Source organism: Cyanistes caeruleus, chromosome 1 (assembly GCF_971803275.1).
Source record: "Cyanistes caeruleus chromosome 1, bCyaCae1.hap1.1, whole genome shotgun sequence".
In the NCBI taxonomy this organism is placed as follows: domain Eukaryota; kingdom Metazoa; phylum Chordata; class Aves; order Passeriformes; family Paridae; genus Cyanistes; species Cyanistes caeruleus.
In genome coordinates this window covers 147576836-147600110 of record NC_141701.1, presented here as the reverse complement: position 1 = coordinate 147600110, position 23275 = coordinate 147576836, and the positions used below count along the sequence as shown (strand labels likewise).

The 23275-nt window shown below is 42.8% G+C and overlaps 1 protein-coding gene across 1 annotated transcript in view; it reads left to right on the top strand.

Annotated features, from left to right (window-relative positions):
* The window catches only part of SCN5A (sodium voltage-gated channel alpha subunit 5), a 211812-nt gene extending 203358 nt beyond the window's left edge, over nt 1–8454 (top strand). Inside the window, exons 24-28 of the mRNA XM_086866202.1 lie at nt 767–820; nt 2349–2490; nt 2926–3026; nt 3520–3790; nt 5446–8454. Of these exons, the coding sequence (XP_086722328.1) occupies nt 767–820; nt 2349–2490; nt 2926–3026; nt 3520–3790; nt 5446–6680 (1803 nt within the window). The 3' untranslated portion in view covers nt 6681–8454. The remainder of the gene's footprint in view (nt 1–766; nt 821–2348; nt 2491–2925; nt 3027–3519; nt 3791–5445) is intronic.
* Nucleotides 8455–23275: the final 14821 nt, after the last annotated feature.

Sequence of the window (23275 nt, the reverse complement as noted above, 5' to 3'; positions counted from 1 at the left end):
TGGGTTTGCTACAGAATAGTAAAAAATCCCTTCCCTGTGTTTCTCCTAGGAGTGCTGTCGCTGCCCTTCTGCACTGAACATTCCAATAAGACACTGGCTTCAGTGGAATCTTTTATTTAAACAATTATTTAAAAAAAAAAATAAATAAAACCACTGACTCTGTAAAGCTGGATATAAAGACAATCTGAACAGTAAAGGAGATTTAGTTTCCAGGGCCAGGCTCACAGCAGGTGTTGATTGCCTTTGCTCCTTTCAAGTTAGCTGTGATTTATGCAACTCCCTGGGCTTTAATATTGTCGTGATTTGCCCTGGTTTAGAAGAGGACAGAATCCAAGATTCTGCAGGATATGGATGGGATCCATCTCACTTGGTGCAAGCCCTGTGCAAGACAGCATTCTTTAATGTTATGTGTAGTCATATCTCCTCATTACTTGAAATTTTTAAGGTCAGAACATCCAAAGATTTAATTGTTATGTTTTCTCTCCTTCTTAAAATCTGTTATCAAAGCTTTTCTTTTATCCCTGCAAGAGCAGAAAGTCAAAAATCAGAAATGAGAAAATCCAGGAGAGAACCATTCTGGAATGAATTTAAATATCTAAATGAACATAAACTCAAGGATACATGTTAGACTGCAAGGCAGGCAAAGCATTAATTGTGAAGTACATGCTCAACATGGCATTTTGAAAGATCATCACAGAGATGATAACATTTTGGGGTGTACTTTTTTAATACACTTATGTCTTATGTGGGATTTTTTTTTTTTCAGGCCACATTTAAAGGCTGGATGGATATTATGTATGCAGCAGTGGATTCAAGAGAGGTAAGTCATCAAGGAAATGAATAATTTCCTTTTCCACTGCCTTTTACAGCACTGATGATGCTTAACAACAAGCACAACAAAATAAAATACATGCAAGGTGCCAGTCTCTGTCTCACTCTGTCTGGGACAGCTACAGTCCCTTGTTTGTAGCTGTACTGAAGCATGATAATCCTGAAATTAGAGTAAATGTGGCCCTTACTCCTACACAACTCATTTACCTATTCCTACTGCAGAATTCCCAGCACACAGAGGCACCTCAAGAATGAGTCTGAGTCCACCAAAGACCTAAATTGTCCATATTTCTTCCCCTCCCCCATCTACTGCCTTATTTTCCAACTTCTTAAGATAACATGTCTTTAAAAGTGCTGGGTTTAAGTTTGAATTGCTCTGTGAGACAAATATTTAACCCACCCTACACCTTCACTTTGAGTAAGTGTCTTCTGCAGCCAGCAGCTCGTCTGGAGGAGTGTGGAGAGGCTCCTGGCAGACAAAGAGGGTGGTGTGAGTTTCCAGCTCTGAGATGTGCTGGTGGCTGGTGACAGCTCAGTTCTTACCTGCGTCCTGCTCAGATTTCAGGTTTCCATGAAAGCAAACAAACAAAAAAAGCATTTCCCTTGCTACACCATGTGTGGCTTGTTTATCCTTTTATTGAAAGACCTATAGTATTCTTTCCTTCTTTTAATTAAGTTAGAAGAACAAGTTTACACTTATTGTTAATTTTTGAGGCAGCTGCCTGGCACTAGGAATTTAACAGGCTGAATTTAGGGCAAAAGTCAAGGCCTAAGGGGAGGAACAAGGAGTGGAAGAGCTCCATGGCACCACAGGAGCAGAGAAATACCTTTGCATAACATAGCTCACAATGGTGATTTATTCTGATACTACATGTGCACAGGTATCCTCCCTACTGCTGAAAGAAATTTATGGATTACCCACAAGAAAATATGGCATTTAGGGAATGCACCTTGTTGAGATACCAGGAGCTGATGGGGTAAATCTGAGCACTGTTGCCAAACAGTGATGACTTGAGGTTATCAGGCTGTGTTGCTCAGTTCTTCAGCAACAGACCTTATCCCATTCCACCACTCATTAAAAGAAAATTGTACTTAAAAAAACAGTGTACTTAAAAATACAGTGTTTTTCAGTAGGATTCAATTATACCACAATCATACTTCTGTTTCATTGTAAGCACCATTACTTCATATACATTAGAATAATCAGGAAATTGATTCTTCTCCCCATCTGGGTTCAGACTGAGAATGTTTTGTAGGATTTATTCTGGAGTTGCACTTTGTGGAGCAGTGTGATTGCTGTGACAGTGTTGTGAAGTGTTGCTGAAATGACTGTGGAGTTGCAGATGCCAGTGGCAAACTTCAGAGACCAAGGAGATCTGACTGCTCACAGGAGTTACAGTATTTTTCCCATATTTCATAACTTTTATTTCCAATGGACAGCTTTGTTTTGACTGCATCAATATTTTGATGTGTGCAGAGGTGGTGTCATTTTCACACTTTCCCTTTTCCCTTTGCAGTGCGAGGAGCAGCCTGAATGGGAATTTAATTTATACATGTACCTTTACTTTGTGATTTTCATCATCTTCGGGTCTTTCTTCACATTGAACCTCTTCATTGGTGTCATCATTGACAATTTTAACCAACAAAAGAAAAAGATAAGTAGTGCATATGCTACACATCATCTTGTGACTGCTGCAGGGACCAAGGCCAGGAACAGATTTATCAGCAATAGCTTTGCCACAGCAGCCTTGAGATCAGAAACCACCTTGCGGGATTTTTACAGCTGTAGCAGTCCCTAGTGTCTCTAGAGCATGAGCATCTTGAAAATATAGTGTGGGGGACTCTATTCCCCACAGAATGCAGCAAAGCAGCTCAGGCAGAAGGGATCTCTGGCACAAAATTTGACACAGGGTCACAGACTGGCCTGGTGTCCTGTGTGCACAATCACCACCATCCCCCTAAGCAGTCCAACCTGAAGAAAGCTACATTTAAAGGGAAATGAAAGTGAAGAGGATTCATCCTTGAGCTTTGGAAGGGGGCAGAGGTGAGCCCTCTTCATCAAAAGTAATAGTGTTGTTCTCACCCTATACTTAGGTGGCCAGGACATCTTCATGACAGAAGAGCAGAAAAAATATTATAATGCAATGAAAAAGCTGGGATCTAAGAAACCTCAAAAGCCAATCCCAAGGCCACTGGTAAGAATGGCATAATTCAGTTGAACTTTGTGTAATAGCTGAATGTTTATTTACTAGAATAAGCACCATTCAACTCTCCAGCGTAGGAAGGTTTATTGCTCCCACATGAAAAGCACTTAATAATTACATGTTTTGATTTTGGATGATATTTGCAAGTCCAGTGAACTGTGGTACAAAATTCCCTCTGTTTTGCAGCGTTGACTAACATTGCAATTTACATGTGCCATTTACATATGCCAGTGACCACCTGCCTGTACTGAATAAATTCATGGCCAGAGTCCAGTCTTGTTTACAGTAGTTTCAAAAAGCATTAGGAGCAAATGGGTTTGAAAACTCAATCAAAAAAAACATTCATCATCACTTTTAAGTTTATGAAGATCCAATCAGATGTAATATATTGTCTGTTTTCCTCTACTGTCTGATAAATCAGGAGACAACTACATCATTTTTCCATGGCTGAAATTTCCCAACTAAACCTTATCCTTTCCCCCAGAACAAATACCAAGGTTTTATTTTTGATGTCGTCTCGAAACAAGCCTTCGATGTCTCCATCATGATTCTCATCTGCCTTAACATGGTTACCATGATGGTGGAAACAGATGACCAAAGTCAGGAAAAAGTGAACATCCTCCACAAAATCAACATGCTTTTTGTTGCCATCTTCACCGGGGAGTGCATCTTCAAAATGCTGGCTCTGCGACACTACTACTTCACCAATGGCTGGAACATTTTTGACTTTGTGGTTGTGATTCTCTCCATCGTAGGTAAGTGACCCTCGATTTCCACCCAGACTGCAATGTTAGAAAGGCAGAGGTAAAATTAATTGGCAAAGTTGAAGGGTTTGTGCAGATTTCAACTCAGAGAGTTGAATCCTAAACACAATTTTAATATGTAATTATAACTAACATACCACTGGCTAACAGAAACTGGTTTGATCAGCAAAATTAGGTTTGTCAAACTCTACATTTAATGGTTCGTGGTGATAAACATGAGCTGTCCACCACATACACTTAATACAGATTCTGCATAGCAGCCAATGACAGAGAAGTAAAAAAGCCACATGAAAGTGGCACATATGGATTGCCATTGCTCTGCTATTTGCTTTTTATTACAAAAGTTTAAAATAGTCCTTCAGGGCAGGTTTGGGCACTGAGTTTAACTTTTCTCAGCCTTGTCAGTGGAGCTCTGCACCTTCATATAGTCAAGGGATGAAACAGCAAGAAACAGTTTTATTGTTAGCTTGGGCCATTTGCTGCTCTGCAGCCCCAAAAAGAGATGTATTTAGATGTTAAAGAAGTGCAGGTCAAATGAACCCAAAATCCTACCAAAAGAGTTTTCACTAACGTTGGAAGTAGCAGCAACTGGAAGATGATCAACTGCTCCAGTGAGCAAAAGGAGCTCAGAAATTCAACTCTCCTGAAAAATAAGTTTCCATTTTGAGGGAGGGAATAGGTGAATGAAAAGGTGTCATGTTAGGAAAACATCAGCTGATGCTCCTGCTGCTCTGAACACCCTGTAGTGGACTGGGGAAGCTGCAAGATCCCAGTGCAGATCTCTGGTGCTCAGAGACCCACCTGTGTTTTGTGGGCATTGAACAGCCTGGATGTCACAGATGTGGGTCATCCAGGGAACGTCACTGCCACGCAGCTGTCACCAGAACCCTCAGGTCAGGTGCTGTGGATATGCTCACAGCACACAGTTAACCAGAGCTGTCATGCTGCTCACAGTGCTGTCCCATGATCAGCCAGGTTGTCTCAGTGCCAGAGGCCCTGGGCCATGCCACAGAGCCCTTTTCCTGAAGGAGACAGACACTTAGCATAGCTAAGCTGGGGACTTGGCATTAGACTGTCTGGACCAAGTGCTCTGCTCCTGCAGGAAGAGTTTAATACAGAGGTGCAACTTCATTTCCTTGCTAGCAGAGCCTTAGCCCTTAATTCTCTCCCAGCCCATCAGGGAAATTGGAAAAATTTATCAGCAAACAACCAATCAAGTGGATACACAGTAGAAATCTGCACTGTTTTGGTCCAGCACACCAGCATTTCTGACTCATTATTTTGCAGACAAAAATGTTGTCATATGAGACAAATTCTGACATCTGCACTCAAGACAAATTTCTCAGGTGGGTCACGGCCAAAAGCTGCAGTTATCTGTGTCTTGGCTTGATCTTGGTTTCTCATTACCAGCAGAAAAGCTTTCCCTTAATAAAACAGCCACTACCATTCTTTGCTTACTCTCTCACAAGTTCTTATGGATTAAATGGGCATGAAAAAGCAACAATGCCTTTCCTTTTATTGTGAGCCTTCCAATCTGGGCAACTTTCTATTTATTTTCTTAATAATCCTGACTGATTGCTTTAAAAGGAAAGCCTGGGGTTATTTCCCATGTACTAACTTGCTGTCTTTCTTTTTTCCTTTTCAAGGCACCGTACTTTCTGACATCATCCAGAAATATTTCTTCTCTCCCACACTCTTCAGAGTCATTCGTTTGGCTCGGATTGGCCGGATCCTGAGACTCATCCGGGGAGCCAAAGGAATTCGAACTCTGCTCTTTGCCTTAATGATGTCCCTACCTGCCCTGTTCAACATTGGCCTCTTGCTGTTTCTGGTCATGTTCATTTATGCCATTTTTGGCATGGCTAACTTTGCCTATGTGAAGAAGGAGTATGGGATTGATGACATGTTCAACTTCCAAACCTTTGCTAACAGCATGCTCTGTCTCTTCCAAATCACCACATCAGCTGGCTGGGATGGTCTTCTCAATCCTATTTTAAACACCGGACCACCGTATTGCGACCCAAACCTTCCCAATGCAAATGGTTCAAAGGGAGACTGTGGGAGCCCCGCCGTAGGGATTTTCTTCTTTGTTACGTATATCATTATATCATTTCTCATTGTTGTAAACATGTATATAGCCATTATTTTAGAGAACTTCAGTGTAGCCACTGAGGAAAGTACAGAGCCTCTAAGCGAGGATGATTTTGATATGTTCTATGAAATCTGGGAGAAGTTTGACCCCGAAGCCACTCAGTTTATTGAGTATTCTGCACTTTCAGACTTTGCAGACGCGCTGTCAGAACCTTTGCGCATAGCGAAACCAAACAAAATCAAACTCATAGCGATGGACCTGCCCATGGTCAGCGGAGACAGGATCCATTGCTTGGATATTTTGTTTGCTTTTACAAAAAGGGTGCTAGGAGAATCTGGAGAGATGGATGCCCTTAAAATACAGATGGAAGAGAAGTTCATGGCAGCGAATCCCTCTAAGATCTCCTACGAGCCGATTACAACCACCCTCAGGCGGAAGCAAGAGGAGGTCTCCGCCATCGTCATCCAGAGGGCCTACAGGAGACATTTGTTCCGGCGCTCCATGAAGCAGGCATCCTACTTGTACCGGCACAGAACTTTGGAAAGCAGCATCCTGGAGGACGATGCGCCTGAGAAGGAGGGTCTCATTGCGTTCATGATGAACGAAAACTACGGCAGGCCAATAGACAAATCAGAAACTCTGTCCTCCACCTCTTTCCCTCCATCCTACGACAGCGTCACCAGAGGCACGAGTGAGAACCTCCAGCTGAAGATAACGGACCTGAGCAAAAGCGATGAGGCTATAGATTGTCTCCTCTCACCCGACAAGGATAAAGAATCAATTGTTTAAATGTTTGTTTAGAATGCTTTAAAACATTGTTTACAGAATGTAATGCTGTAACTACACAACGATTGAAGCAGCCTTCTTATTAAAAATTAGTTGCAAAAGAAACAGTGGAGTTTTTACCCTTAACTACAGGAGTCTAATAAGTCATATAACATTTGACCCTGCTCTTTTTGACTTGGCTCAATATTTATATTTATATATGCACAGGAAGATTCTCTGCAGGGTCATAGCTGTTATATCAATGGTGTGAATAAGAATAGGCTAGACTGTAAAACAGTAAACACAGTGTATATCTATCTACAGATAAAGCCTGGCTGTATACATTCATTTAAGGTCTTACTCATATTAGTGTGTTTACTTATGGCGATGTATGACCTTGCATTCTAAAAAGAAAAAAAAAAAAAATCACAGCTGCTGTAGCAAAATGTAACACTTACTGTATATGTTGTGAATGGTCTTTCATAAATTTATTATATTTGATATTTTTTTACTTAAAAAAAAAAAAAAGAAGTCTCTTTTTCCATGGAGATTAATAATCCTTACACTCTTCATGATGAACTCAAGTCAAGGTAATAGGAACTTGCGGGATCCCCATCGCTTGAAGAGGAAAATTGTTGCAAATTGAAGTATCAAATTAGCAACATTTAAACTGTTGATTACACTAAGCCCTCCCTCTTGGGACTTGCAACTGCACATCAGCAGAAATACACACACACACACAAAAAAAAAAAAAAATAACCAGAGAAGCAAATGATGTCAAAATAATGAGAGAAATGGCTTGTTCTATCCTTCAGGAAACTAGACAAAAATGGATTCTGTTTGTAAAACTGTTAATAAAAGCACTAATTTTTTTAGTATGTTTCAAGAATCTGCTTTGAAATCTGCAATCAAACTCACCATAGAAGTAGCGCATCACGTTTGTGTGTAGTGATCCAAAGCACCATCTAGGCTGGCAAAGTTTCTGTTAAGGTAGTGGGATAGGTTACATTTTCCCCAGGAACACTGAGTTAAGCAGCCTTATTTGGAACTCTGTACATCAATATTACTCAAAAAAAAAAAAAAAATTACTAATACTACTACTAGTAATAAATCAATGCCAACTGGGCAGTGCAGAACAGCTGCGAGAGTGTGATCAAGAAGGTGGGAGGGGATTTACTTCTGGATCTGTACACAAATGTTGAGGGTTTGAATCCTTTTTACTCAAGGTCCATCTTTCATTTTCTTAGATAGTACAGTTAGATTTCTGGGGAAGGACAAGTAATACAGGAACTGATAAAAAAAGTCTACTAGGTAATAGCTATATCCTCATTCCTGTAGGTAAAATAATATTTACAGTTGATGTGTCCTTCAGCTTCAGGCCAAAGAAATGACAGTGGGGTGAAAGGTAGATGTGTGGCTGTAGAAAAGTATTAGAGGTTTTTATGGGCTAACATAGATTATTATTTATTATCTTTCAGCCTCGATAGAATGTGAGAAATTATTTATGGAATATAGAGACATGTCCGTCATTACAGACAAGTTCTTTCTTTTTCACCTTCTGACTGATTGTACTTGGGCTTGGTTGGACTTCATGGAAAATCCTGAGATTTCTGTAATGAGCCATTGCACTTTAAAGGAAGAGTAATTGTGCTTTTTCACCTTGGAGAAGCAAAGATATCAAGAATGTATTTAAGGTGTATTGTCATTAACATTTAGTTACATCCCAGGTTGTGAAGAAGTCAAAAAACCACATGGGGTTGGCAACAAGAATTAAAGCAACATGTTACAGTCAAGCTTATCTATGGCCATTGTTATCTGTCCTCTAAACAAGTCAGAATATGTATGACAACATGTCAAAAGGATGACAATGTATCTGTGTAAATATGGGCTAATATATTCTCTCCATTCATTGAGAGGTGTCTCAGGCATTCACTTGAGAGTGGTCTATTGATTAATTCAGAGGATTTGCCATCAGGATTCCTGGGGTCTATTCCTGATTCTTACTACATGATTTTTAGGCAAATAATTTAACCTATCTGTGCCTCAGTTTACCCATCTGTAAAATGGGAATAATAATACTTACCTACCTCACAGGGGTGTTGTAAGACTTTCTGATTGCAAAGTGCTATAAGGGAATGAACCATACTATATAAGTATTATTATAATCATGCTCTCTTGCCCTTTTAACCCCATGTCTATGGTGTATAACATAGGGCTGTTCCTCTGGGCATTTTGTTGCCTTTAAATCTTGTATGTAATTAGATTCTAACTTAAGGGGACTACTCGTCATTCCTTGAAGTAAAAACATTCTTTATTCCTTCCCCCCCCTCCCCACCCCTCACCTCCCCCAAAAACTCAGAATTGCTCAAGGCTTCTCAAATTAGAGAAACTTTATACAAATTCCCTGTGTATTTATGCTGTAATGTTATTCTGACTGTACATATCACCCAGAAAGAGTATGCGATTTTTATATTTATATGCATATATATATATATACACACACACATACTTATATCTATACATATATATGTATCTTGTGAGTTTAGAGTGGCTGACACTCAGAGGACACGACTTACTGATTAAAATGTTTTCTCCTCAATGGGATTTATCGATCATTAGCAACAAGCTGCTGCCTATAATGAAACTCTTTAATTAGAAAATAGTACATTCATTACTTGCTGAACAAGCATTTATTGGCTGACAACTTGCAAAATTATTTTCCTTCCAAAGCTTTAGAATTAAATAAAAAAAAAAGAGGGAAAAACACTAAGGAAAAGGAACATTTCTCATGTGATTTCTTTTCATGTATGATGTAAATGTCTGAAACCCAAGGAAAACGCCAGCCTACACTCAGAAGTGAGTTGTTGGTTAAGCTGCTTTAACAATATTTTAATTATTTGCAACTTATATTAGACAATATTCAACTGCTGTTCTTATTAAGAGTCAGGCCCAGTAATGAATGGAATGTAAAGAGACAATTAGCTGGTCACTGATTTTACTAGAGAAGAGCCCTTCCTTTGGTCATTTCGCCCCTGAGTTGAACATTTTAGTGTCATTGCTGTGAGACCCTATATTACTGATGCAATTACAAATGGTTCCTTTGCCCAAAACCTTTAAAACAAAATAATAATGCAAAAATATTGGAAAGAGGGTCTTAACTCTAGATGTTTACAGTGCAACTTTCTAAAAGTGAATTGTAAATTACTTTCAAAAACCTTTGTAACTGGAAGGTCAGCTTTCTATTGGGTTTTCTGTTGTTCTGTGGCGTGTTTTAGGGATGAAGAGGGAATGGAATCTTTGTATGGTATGCAGAACTTCCCTCAAAAATGTCAAATAACCTCACTTGTAGATCTTTGTTACTGGAGATGCCAATCCGAATCGAGCCATGATAAAACCTCCCAGTGTAGTGATTTAGTTTAAGACACTGACTCAATAGTTGGCCCACACTGTCTATAAGCATGGTGAGTGCTACCATTTTTTTCTGTTGATTTGTTCAATAAAGGCTATCACATGAATCACTCAAGCTACAAAAAGAGCAAGGAAAATATCAGCCAATATCATAGGACATATTAAGCTGTTTGTACCTGGAAAAATTCAAGTTTATTATGTTTCTTTATTAAATAAATAAGGATAACAAATATTTCCTCTGCCTTTTTTTTTTTTTTTTTTTTTTTTTTGGTTACATTGTCAACATTTATGTTATTTTTTCTCTTTTTCTACATATTTGTTTGGGAAATACATGGTAACTTTTACTAGGAGGTTTGTTGATGAAAACCCCTCCAGTTCATCTTACATGGGAAAGCAACCTACAAAGCATTAAAGGTTTGATCCAAAGCTACTTGAAATCAGTGGAGATTTGCTGGCTACATCAGATTAATTCAAAGCAGATTCTAAAGTCTCTTTTCAAACAGAATCATTTATAGGATGAACCCAACATTGATATTTCAACCCATCCTGCCTAGTAGAATTAGCTGGAGGAAGAAAACTAGTTTGAACTGCAATGAAAAAATTCAGTCAGACCTTTAAATTAGTTTAATAAAATCAGTTTATAATTATGTTTTATATTAACCTGGGGCAGTCTGACTTGTGGAGAAGACTTTTTTTTAATAAGCAGTTGCTAAAATATGTCATACAATAATTTAACTTCTGAGTCAATGTGTAAAGAATGAATCTGTCTGAAATTCAGGAAGATATTTTTGGTTGAAAGGAACAGTTTGCTGAAATGAGAATTCTCCATGGAGACGTGTCAGGTTAGTTAAGGAAATTCCTGGTTAGAATTTGTGGTCAAAATTCCCATGTGGAGGAAGTTCAGTGTCATGATCCCCACTAGAAAGATTTTCACATCTAGATTTTTACCAGAACTGCCTAATTTCTACAGATGTGTTCCCATCACTGCTTTCGGGTACAGGACTCTCCTTATTTTCATGCAGGTCTTGGGAAAATTTCTGAAGGCTTTCAGATGTTTTAATTTTCAGGATGAAATTTTTTAAAAAAACAAAATTTGCCAAAAGGATTTCTTGTTTTCCAGGCCTAGAAAGGAACTTGGAGGACTGTCTCTTCAGAAAATGTGCATTTTTATACTTGTGTTTTTTTAAATTTGGAATTATTTAGGTTGGAATAAACCTAAAAGATTACCTAGCTCCAAACCCCCCCTGCCATGGGCAGGAACACCTTCCACTGTTCCAGGTTTCTCCAAGCCTGGTCCTACCTGGTCTTGAACACTTCCAGGATAGAGCAGCAGTATTTCTCTGGAAAACCTGTTCCAGCGTCTCACCACCTTCACAATGAATAATTTCTTCCTAATATCCAATTGAAATCTACCCTCTTGTAGCTTAACTACATTAATAAGTAAAATTAAGCTGATTTTATAAAACAGCAGATTTATTAAATCAAGCCTAGGTGCAATCCATGAGGTCAGAATCAGGGCCTGAAAACTCTAGATTAATTTTGAGATATTTTTTTTTCTTTAGTGGTTTCTGTTTCTTTTTACTTTTGATGCAAATTGTCTCATTAAATACCAAGATGACTTTATGATTTTGGAAAAAGTCTGCATTGAGAGAAAGTTAACAGCAGCACAGGCAACCCAGTCAGTTTTCTTAGGAAAAGCCACATATTAGTAATTTGCTTGAGATTGAAAGAGGCTTTTTAAACTCAGAAAACATTGCTGTAGGAAGGGGAGAAATAAAGAATAAATGCTGTGCAGTGCAAAGCCTCCTCTGGGCTCTAAAGGACGCCCATGTAGGATGGCAGTGTCGTGTTTCTGGCAGCAGAATGCATTCTTCTGCTGTGTGCCAGGGGTGTGGAGACTGGAGCAGAACTGGATTTATAACTGGAGAGAACAGACAGGAGCACAGCACACGGAGAGAAAGCGCTGGACGCCCGCGGAGCGGCTGCTCCTTCATGTCAATTCTCCCGTTGAGCCGCGAAAGACCGGCCGTGCCGGGCGAAGAACAAACATGGAAATCCTTCTGAGTGTTTACATATTGCAAAGAAATAGCAGCCGTGTCAAAGGGAAAGCATGTGAAAGCAAATAGTCCTCGGGGAATAGCTATTGGCAGCCAGCAAAAAAATGTTTCGGAGTCAAACGTCACCGATAACCCCACGAGGGCTGGAGGTGTTGGGCTGCGGCGCAGGCATGGGTTTGTCAGCACCTCCGCCTGAGCTATTTTAGCCAGCTGACAAACAGGGCTTTGGGCAGCTCCTGGCCCACGTGCTTTTGCCATGGCAAAGTTTCTGAGAGTGCTGCTGCAGTTGTTATTCCCTGGAATCTCACTGCTTCACGTTGGGTTGTGAGTCCCAGCTGGGTCAGAGCATCGGAGGTCTTTTTTTTCCCTAGAAAATAACTGCAGTCTCAGAAACCAATATCCAGTTTAAACATCAGTAGAGTGGATGAAATAATGAGGTTTTAATCCAAAAGAATTGTCTATTTTTCTTCTTTTTCTCATTATTATTATTATTACTACTACATTATATTTAATATCCCAAAATTTCAAGTTTATATGATCTGGTCATATTTTCAAGCTTTCTGTTTTTCTAACAGCTATGTTAGTCAAAAAAATGGGACTTCAAGAGAAAAAAACAAAAGACACAGGCAATTATGATAGAACCATGCATGGTACTAAAAGAAGTTTAAAGGTGACTTGAACAATGTAGCTCAACTTTAGAATCTCTGTGTCTTCTGTGGAATTTCAGTTTCTCTGAAGCTAAAGGGAGTTTAGCAATTCCCACAGGGAAATCAGGTTTGTAATACTTTTTTTTTTCTCATATAGATAGACTGTCCCAGTTGCACAAGTTTGTCTTAGTGCTCTTTCAAAACTTGCAGACCAAGCAAAAATGAAATACTTTTCATTTTTAGCTCAGGAACAAGCTGTGTTCATTATAAGAATTTCTGCAGAGGATACAAACCTGGAGTCACCCGATGCAATATGGGACAGTTCAGCCCATGGTGACAGTCTTGGTGATGTAGACTCTTTGAATCTTTGGAAGAGTTTGAAAGGACCTTTAAAAATCATCCAATCTACCTGCTCTGCAGTGAGCAGGGACACCTTCCACTAGACCAGGGTGCTCAGAGCCCCTTTCAATCTGGCTTTGAACACTTCCAGGGATGGGGCAGCCACAGCTCCTCTGGGTAACTTGTTCCAGTGCCTCACCACCCTCATTGTAAAAAAATTATTCCCTATGTTAGTCTGAATTTCCTGTCTCTTTGTTTAGAAGCCTTACTCCTTGTCCTATCACTACAGAACTCCTCTAAAACATTTATCCCCATCTTCCTTATAGGTCCCCTTTAAAACATCAAAAAAGCCATCACTTGTAGCCACAGCCATGCTAAACCTTAAATAGGAGAGGGCATCACCTCCACCTGTCCTTGCCCTACCCCACAGGCCAGACAAGGCAGAGAAAGAGCCAGTGGGAGCTTCAAATATATTCCTTTCTCTTATCTCTGAAGGGATGCTCTGGGGCTTGGCTGGGTTTGTTGTAGTCTGGATTTGCTGGTAGATTTGCTGGAAAACCTTTGAGGGAGGCAGAAGAGAAGAAAGTCCTCCTTGTGAGGAAGTGGGATGCTGTTGTTTGAAGGTGGGTTGCTCTGGATGTGGCAGGAGGAGGTTTGTAGCTCCTGTAGCTGTGCCAAGTGCTTCAGCAGCTCTGTGCTGCACATGTGCAGGGTCTTCTCTAAAGCCTGTGGTTGGAATGGGGTAAAGATAGTAGAAATGGGGTAAAGATAATTGAAATGGAGTAGAGATCGATGTTTCTCCTGTGCATAGGAGAAGGGAGCTTCTTAGCCAGGTAGGGAAGATATCAGCCCTCAAAGGAAGGCAGGTGCCTCTCAGGACCTACCTGGCTACTACTATAACAGCGATAGTCACAGGGTCACACCTCTGCCTGTGTCTCTCTCTTGGCCTGTTTCAGGCTGGTTTGGTTGAGGGATGGAAGTCCCAGAGATAAATCAATTCCTATGAATTTTGTAAAAATAATCAGCTGAGGAGGATGTGAAAATCTGGCAAGAAGGAAAGGTTGTAAAAGGAGGTCCTGACTTCCTTTTCTTAAGGAAAGATAAAACATTTTCACACAGAGGCTCAGGTAGGTCATAAAAATGCCTCACACAGGCAGGTCATAAATGTCTCATATTGTAGGGAGAACAATTAATTTGCATTTGCTTTGCCACCAAGGACCACCAATTCTATGACACAAAACACAGAAAAACAGATGTTTTTAGTGCTGGTGCCCTGAGCTTTGTTAGGATTGCCTTCATTATCCAATGGGAAGCTACTTGAGATGGGAGGTATTTTACTTTTTGTTTTCTAGGAGGAGCTGGGAGAATAGCTATGCACATTAGAGGTAAGATCCTCCCTGTACCTCTCTCCACGGCCACACAGATGTGAAGTGCTTCTCAGGAAAAGTTGGAGGAGTTGAGAAAATAGTGGGAGAAGCAAAGTGGGGATTAGAAGTTTGCGAATACCTTGATTTGCTTCAGTAGCAGCAGCTGCTGAGTGGTGTGGTGGGCAGGTGAAGGGGGTAAGCTGAGTGATGATGACACTGGCATAAACCTCTCACAGCAGGTGACAGTCACCTGGGTAGTGACACAGCCTGTGAGCAGCTCAGGGCTGTGTTCAGGACCACCACGGACACCTCTGTGTGTGCACAGCACAGATAACTGCTCATCTGCCTGCCTGCTGCTCCAGGAATCCTTTATCTCCACAGAAATGCTGCAGGGATGAGCTGGGCAAGCTCTCCAGCCCCAGGGTTTCACTGCACTGTCCTCTCCAGGCAGAGAGAAGGTGCAGAGGGCAGCAATCTCGATGTGCTCCTGTCAGTGGGGCTCCAGTGGTCGGATTCACCTCCCTGAAAGTTCAACACAAAGCACAGCAATACAGTAATCAAAAGAGAAGGTGTGGTGGGCTAGAAAATATGACCAATGGAAATAAGATCAAAATAAGATCCTCTTTCATTATTTGTGTTTTAAAACTTATGTCTGTTTTGGGGAACTTGGATTCAATTCCTCTTTCTCCTCACTGTCAGAGGAAAGCCCCCCTGGAACCCTGTCATATTCAACCCCAGTGATGCTACTCCTCTGAGCAATTATAAGCCAAGTTGTTTCCCTCCTTTTCTTGCAGGAGGGCACACTGCAGAGGTGGATGTTAGTATAGGATACAAAAAAAACTCAACAAACCACCACAACTGAAATTCACTGGTTTAAGGCCAAAGTTTTTTGCCATTCAAGCCATGGTGAAATTTCTTCTGCCAGGAGTGGCTGCCTGGGAATAAAGCAGCTCCTTGCAATGACATTTGCAGTAGAATTGGACTGAGTGAATTATCCTGCACCGAGAAGATGACAAAGGCTAAAAAAAACCTAACTCCTCATTCATGGAGGCTTTTCTAGGCTTCAGGGAGGACATCTTCCTCTTGCTGCAAAGTTGTTGCAGTTAAACCAGAAAGGGAAATGCTCAGCTGAAGTCATGTTTCTGACCCTATTCTGAGCCTGACATTGAACTGCCTTAGTCCAGTCAAAGACACATTTTCCCCCTTGAAAACAGGACTGCCTGGTCAGGGCTCTACAGGTCAGGTGTGACCACCAAGGATAAAGCCCCAGTTTTTCGCCCTACTCTTGTACTATCCTATTGCACCCTAAGAAAATCTTGCCTTTCTCCTATGGTATGAATATGCCAGGAACCTTAAACCCACCAAGGCTGTAAAGCTCACTTTTGGGTAAGGTCTTGAGGACTTAATAGCTTCAGGAGCCAGAATGTGAGCCCTCTACCCAGCAGCTGTGATCCCCTCTCACCTCAGCCTCCCTGGGAAAGATAGGAAGATCAGCCTGAAGATTAATCAGCCTTCACATTCTTGGAGTGTTTGGCATAGAAACACTCCTGGACACTGATAGGGGGAAGGTGGAGAACTACCCAGGCCCCAGAAGGTGGAAAACATGGCCCTGGTCCAAATCTAACAGGGCTGGTGAGGCTATTGCTTTATAAGGCTGCAGAGACATGAGGGGATGACTTGCTGCTTTACCCCTCTCAAGTCAGTTCAGTGTTCCAACTTTTACTGAGAAGTGTGGACAAAGCACACTCCTCCGTGCTCACCCTTGGACTCCCCTCCTTAGTTTCCTCTGAAAGGAGTTTAGTTCAAGTGTTCAGAACTGCAGGGGCGGATTTTCAGTAAAACTGTACTTTCACCTCCATGTAGGCAAGCAGGACAAGCCTTCCTCAACATTCTGTCCTGAAGCAAACTCCAAATGAAGTTAAAAGAACCTTGCCAGAGTGAAGAATGAGATGAAATATGATCCTGTAGCAATCTTTTTATCTGATGATGTTTGCAATTATCAATCTGAGCTTTTTTTAATCCTCTCCATTCTTGGTGTAGGCAGTTGATGGTTGCAAGTATCACAGCTCTGGTCTCAGAGCTGTGTCCAAATCCCTGAAGCCTGAAGCTTAAGGTCCTTGCCCAGCTCTAATTTGAGAGCTTTGACTCTCACACCAGCTGACTGTGTGGATTAAATGCATGTAAATACCTTCATAGTGACTGGCAAAACATACTCGTGATGCTATCCTAAATTGGGATGCTTTCCCTCCAGGGGTGTCAGTTTGATGTTATCACCTACTCAGCAAATAAATCCCTTTATTAAAGGAGGGATAATTCCTGCTCTCCATCATGCCCACAAACAGCTTCTTTACCCTGTAAATCTGTTTTCTCCCCTGCCTTGCCATCACCAAAGCTGGTTTTCCTAACGCTGTGAAGATGCTGTTATTAATGCTTCGATATAATCTCTATTTCATCTCAGCTTGCTGTGAGTCACTCCAGTGTTTGCACCTTGGTGCTCTGTCTTATTGGTCTATGAAAGAGTCAGGATGAGAGTTTCCATTCCAAACACTCATCTCCCTCCCAAGCTAATGGGGTCAGACAGGTCTGTCTGCAAGGTTCAGATTTCCTTAAGGGTGTCATGTTGCTGACAAAAGCAATGAGAAGGTGGTCGCTTCAACGTGAATAAAATATTCCCTGGCTTACAGCTCTGTCTGTAAACCTGGGCACAAGGCAGTACCTCACCTCCAGCATGAAACATGCTGCATTCCCTCTTGCCTCCAAAAATACTTGAGATGCCCTACACTGGTTCCAAACACTAGTTTTCTGATAATTTTTCTCTTTTAAGGGTATACATTAACATCCAGCTATTGGGTATGGGTTTTTTTACTCTGTCTTTAGCTTGTAGGTGAGCCAAATAAAAGCATTCCCTCTGTTAACTCAGTCATTTTGGGGCAGTGAGACAGTCAGGCTTGTTAATCTGCATGGACCACATCCTGGGCTGTGTTTCCAGGTCATGTAGGTTACATTCCTGCTGGATACCAAAATCAGTCACAGGTTGCTTTTCTTGCCCAGAGGCTCAATAGGATGGCAGGACTAAACTCTGGTCCTTCTCAGTGGGGTCTCACCTTCTAACCTGCTTAGCTGAAGCTGAAGTCAGTCTGAACACTGAAAATCATGTCTGGGAGACTGACCTAAATCAGAGCTGTCCCAGGTGCCTTTCCCTGTCCCCTATCATGGCATGCTGCTAGACCAGTGCCTCCCAAAACCTACAAACCTTCTGGAGGGGAAGTGGCTGCTGGAAAAAAAATAAAAGTTGGTAGGCAGCTGGTGATGGGAGACAATCAGAAACTGGGAAGGGAATGGGGGTGCAGAGGGATGAAATATGGGTGGCATGGGATGACCTGAGGACAGCACCAAGCTGTTAACATGACCAGGAAGCGCACAGAGAGCAAGTGCTGCAGTGCTCAGAGCAGCTTTGTAGTCTGGATGATGGCATTGCAGCACTGAAGTCTGTGTCTGGTCGTGTCTTGTTCAGTGGAATAGGAATAATCTCTTTGACAAAGGGCTCTTCCAGCTGGGGAGAAGCCTGGGAAGTTCCCTAGGACAGGCTCCATCTGTTCAGTCCTAGTGAGAAACCTGGTTGGTTTGTCAAGCCACCAGAAAGTGTGATAGATGCTGGTTTGAGAGTTCTCCTTGGTAAGCTTCTAGAAACTGGGGACTTTGGGGAAAGAATGTCAGCTGATTTTTTATTTTTTTCCCACTATGTTTAACCAATCTCATAATATTTTTAAAAATAAAAACAGATAAGCAGAGCTCTGCATTCATGTGTGTGTATACATGGAAATATGTGATTTCAGGAGGAATTTCTGAAAGCCATTCACCTGGAGAGGACTCCTCATCTCCATCCTGGGCTTTTGAGGACATTTTCCTGAGCCAAAACATGTTCTTCATTTTCTGAGGATGGAAAAGGTAGGCTATTTCTAACTCTAAAAATGAGTGCAACATTAATGAAGCCCAAGCCACAGAAGGGCTCAGTTACACTTGCATCACAAAGTAACCACAAAATCTAATGGTGGTGGGGTTCAAATATCTGCTGGCTTGCAAGAAGATGACCACAGAGAATGCAAAGCACAAGCTGGCTACTGCTGTCAACACTCCTGGGGAGAAAACCTGCTGGGCCAGAATGCCCAGCATTCTGTCCCAAGCAGACAATGGCCCAAGATGTGAGTGCAGTTTGGTGTTGTTGCTTCCTGCTTGTTAAACCTCTTTACTTGATGTTTTTCAGTGATGCCCCTTGTGCTAGAGACAGCTCACTTTGCTGTGTGACACCAACATCACCCCAGGACCCAAGGCCAGAGTGAGACAAATGCATCTGACTCAGCAGTAAATCCACTTTCCTTCTCTCCCTGTGTGCAGTACAAGTGCTGCTGAGCCACAAAGGGTGCTCTGGGCAGCTCTCCCAACAGCAGCTGTCCCTCTGTGCCGAGCAAAGAGGCATCTAAGAAATCTCGGTATGTCTCCTGCCACACTCAGCAGGAAGGCTCAAACTGCACCGCAGGCTAAAAGTGATCTTGCAGCAGGGCCAAGAGGTTCAACACCCAGTCGTCCTTGTCATAGCACATTAAAAGCTGGTGATCACTCAGCTGTGAGCAAGCAAAGGCTTTTATGTAGAGCAAATGTAATTTCTGCCGCAGATCAGCGCGAGAAGCAAGTTCCAGGGGTGGGCTTTCTGCTGACACTTGGAATCTTTATAGAAAAATTGCATGCTGGGGTCTCTGAGAGGGGAAAACCAGTCGAGGACTCCCTTTTTCCTCTCAGGATGCTTTGTGAAGAGCAGTGGCAGTGGATGCCCTCCAGCCTTGGGGCAGACTCAGTCTGTCCTGCTGCCCATGGCTGGTGTTTGAAGCTCAGAGGGCCATGGGATGCTTCATGGGAGGCCACGTTGCAGTCCAAGAGCATCAGCCATGCCAAGGTACTCTCAAGGAGCACCAGAGCTCCTCAGCTCTTTCCTTTCCCCAGGCACAGGGGTCTGCAGCTCGTCGCTGCTTAACTCTTGGCCAGGATTTCTCCTAACTTTCAGTGAGAGAAGTGCTGCCAACAGATGGTTTACTTTCAATAGCTGAACAAAGTTCCAAATTCAGATCATTTGGGCAACTTTATGTTAAACATTTTGACTGAAGCAAAACTATGTTTATATTTATTAAAGGCAGCTTTGGCTGAAGACACTGTATTGAAATATTGTGCTCATATTGTTCAAATATCAATATTTGGAATCCTCAGTTTTCTCTCTGAATATGCTGGTTCCTTTGTCTGACTTTTGTTTCATTAAGATTCAGGCTACAATTTCAAGCTTTGGTCAAGCTTAGGCATCCAGCTCTCACCAGTTGTTTCTGGCGCTGCTGGCAGAATTTAATTCCCATCTACTAGCACTCTGAAGCTGTCCCATGTCCTGGAGGTGGGAATCTCCATTTCCCACTGGGGTTTTTGTAGCACCTGGAAGTGCCTCTCCAGTGTTAATGCAGCAGTGAGCAGAGCTGGGAGCTGCTGCAGCAGAGCACTGTGATTACAGAGGCAGGAAAGCTGCCCCAGCTCTGCCCAGATCCAGTCTGCTCCCCTAAAAATCCATGTCAAGCCCAGCCCTGGCCTTGAGAAAAAGTCTTTGTCCCAGGTGGCTGATGCTGTAAAGAACCAAGTTCATCTAATATCTCTCCAATGTATATATTCTTAAAATGCTATTGACAATTGAACCATGTCCAGCCTCATGCATATTTGAAAAAGGGGTTGAGAAGTACCCTGCCGTGCATCAGCAACTAAAAGCTGTTACCTGAAGCCTGCTTGATCTGCTGTAACATTTTTTGGCTCCTCTGCCATGTTAGCTTTCCCCAGAGCAGCCTCAGAAAATGGCCACTGTCCTAGAGGATTTGGGTGGCAATGGTGATGTCAATAATCACTATAATCACTTGCACAGCCTCCTTCCAGCCACACAGTGAAATGTTGCCTCTCTGGGTATTGCTGGGTCTGTGGGACTCAGCCTGTGGAGTCATGATGACTCACAATCCCTTCTCTTGTTGTTTTTCAGCAGAAGCACGGGAGCTGGGCTGAGGACACATGGCATGGACTGCCCAGTGCCAGCAATGCCATGGCACCGTGGAGCTGCCACTCTTCTGCTACAATCAGCTCTATGAGAAGGTCACTGCTCTTCCTCCTGTGGGACAGCACCTCTAATATCCTTGATTAGTTGACTGCTGAACCATTTGTGGTGGGATTCAGCTGACAGCTGCTCTTAAACATCAACTACATGGTCATCTGCTCTTGCACTCCATATGAAGGAACAAACCCGGTGTGACCATCCAGCTTTATGCTTGCATCTCTCACTTTAAGGACACAAACCCCTAAGGACAGCCTGCCCACGTGTTTCTGGTAGGTTAGAAAACATTTACATTGCAACAGCCATTGCTGAAGTGTGGTCACTTCTGGGAAGCAAAGCAGCTGCTGTTTACCAGGAGAAGGGAGGCTTTGTGGTTTGGACAGTGTCTGGAGCCCAAGATTTTATTCTGGTGACACCCCTGCTAGCAGCTGCAGCATTGTGTAGACATGTCTTTGGGAAGTAAATGGGTGTTACACAGCTCAGGTACTGATGGCAGTGTGACCACAGACATGGGGCAGAGCCCTCTGAGCACTGATTCATCTGCTGGCTTGGGGACATGTTTCAGCCCATGCTCTTCTAACCTGAAGAAGCTGAAAGTCAGCAGGCTTAAAATTAATTCAGGTATTGCTGGTACCCAGCCCCAAAGGGTCCTGAAATGCAACCAAAGGGTTACAATGCAGAATAGATCCTTGAAGAATCTGTCAGCATGCTCTGCCCTTTGTGATATGGGTGAATGGAGGGAGTGTGTGTACACAGATAGATGGAAGTGCAAAAAAAGGAATAATTACAGTGCTAATTAGAAGGTAACACATGTCTGCAGCCCAGCAAGGTCTCCAATCCTCTCTTGGCTGAGGCTCCATTTGATCTGCCACCTTTCAGGACTGTGAGTGGAGAGGTTGTTACTCAGATGAGACTGGAAAGTAGGAAGAATCTCCTGAGTAGGCCTTTTCAAGGACTTTATGAGGCAATTTTTTTCCCAGAGAAGTGGTGGATGCACCACCTCTGGAATTATTCAAGCTGGGCCAGGTAGAGCTTTGATCAGCCTGGTAGAGGGGAGGGTTCCCTGCCCATGGGAGTGGAGTAGGAACAAGATGATCTTTAAGGTCCCTTCCAACCTGAAATGCTCTATGTATCTGTGATTCTATGAAGTCTAAGGCACTTTTGAAGAGCTTTCACATCTCCTTTCAGTTCCTTTCTCAGAAATGTCCCTTCTCAGTGGGGATTTAGGAAATGAATGAAGTAAATTTGGAATTCTCCCACAGCTCCATACAGAGAGATGGGATGTCCCACGGTGTAAACCATGAGAATGTGGCACTCCCTCTCATCTCCCTGCCTGTCCCAAGTGCAGATGGAAATAACAAAAGGCTGGTTATGCCAGATATCATAAAAAAGCAGAAGTTGTGAAGCTGGAAATGACCAAATGGGGATGAGTAGGAGGTGGCCTGATGATTATTTTACTTTGTGAGGAAAGGGATCCAGTTGGATCCTGTCCCTAGTATGGCTTAGCCTTTTCTGTAAAGGTAGCATAAGGTCACCACTGGTAGCACACATCTCAAACCAGACAAAACCAGTGTTACTAGAAATATTTGTTCATTTAATCCTACACCTGGATGAGCTTTATTTTGCAACCAAACTGCAAAGGTTGTTTTTTTTTTAATGGGATCCCGATATGAAGCAATATTTAAGCACTAGCAAGGAGAGATTTGAATCCGCTGGGTACAGCTCTTCCTCATCCATCACTTTAACGTGATGTAGCAGCCCAGGATTTTGGAGGGATGTGCTGAGACTCAGCAGACAGCAATGGCTGTGTCTGTCAAGCTGCAGGACACTTGGGAAGCTGCGTTTGCAGCCCCCTGGGGATGGCAGGGACTGGCACTGATCAGTCAGACACAGAAAGTCTCTCAAGGGTGGGAACGGGGAGCAGTGCTGTTGTGAGCAGCAGCAGCTGGAAATTCTCCTTCTGCTTCCCTTCTGTCTACCTGCCTGGAAAAACTCACCCAGAGATGGCACCTGAGATTTCCTGGATCAGAGTCAGAGCACATTGGGGTAGTTAGGGTAGCCTTTTGTCAGTGAGGTGTGAAGGGCTCCCTGCCACTGTCCCCAGCACGCTGATGAGGGCCCGCTGTCCATCCCACACACAGGCCACAGCGCCAGGTCACAGAGCCCGACAGACACTCGATAGGCCAAACGTGGTGAATCACAAAGAAACATGAAGAAATGCTCAGCCAGACACACCCAGCCACAGGAACAGACACAGCCACAGGAACACCTCAGCCACCCTGGACTCAGTAGATCATCTCCCCCTGAACGAGACACCTAAACTGCTACAGTCCCCAGCCACAGCCTGCAGTGCACCTCCAGCCACACCTGGGTTTAGCAGGACTTGGCCAATTTCCTGGTGTGTTTTTTTGGTTGTTGTTGCTGCTTTTGAGGCTGCCTGCTCCCACTGCAGCCTCTGCTCCAGTCCCTGTCTCCGTCCCAGCTGCAGAGGATTGCAGGGAGAGCCAGCCAGAGCGGCGGCCTCGCTGCAATCCCTGCCCCACAGAGGTGGCTGCATTTGTCAGAAAGCTCCCATTAGTCGTGCATGCCAGCTATAATCTCCCAACCCAACACAGCAGCATCTGCTCCACAGCCAGTATTATATAACCACAATTGGCTTGTCCAGGGCATGTTA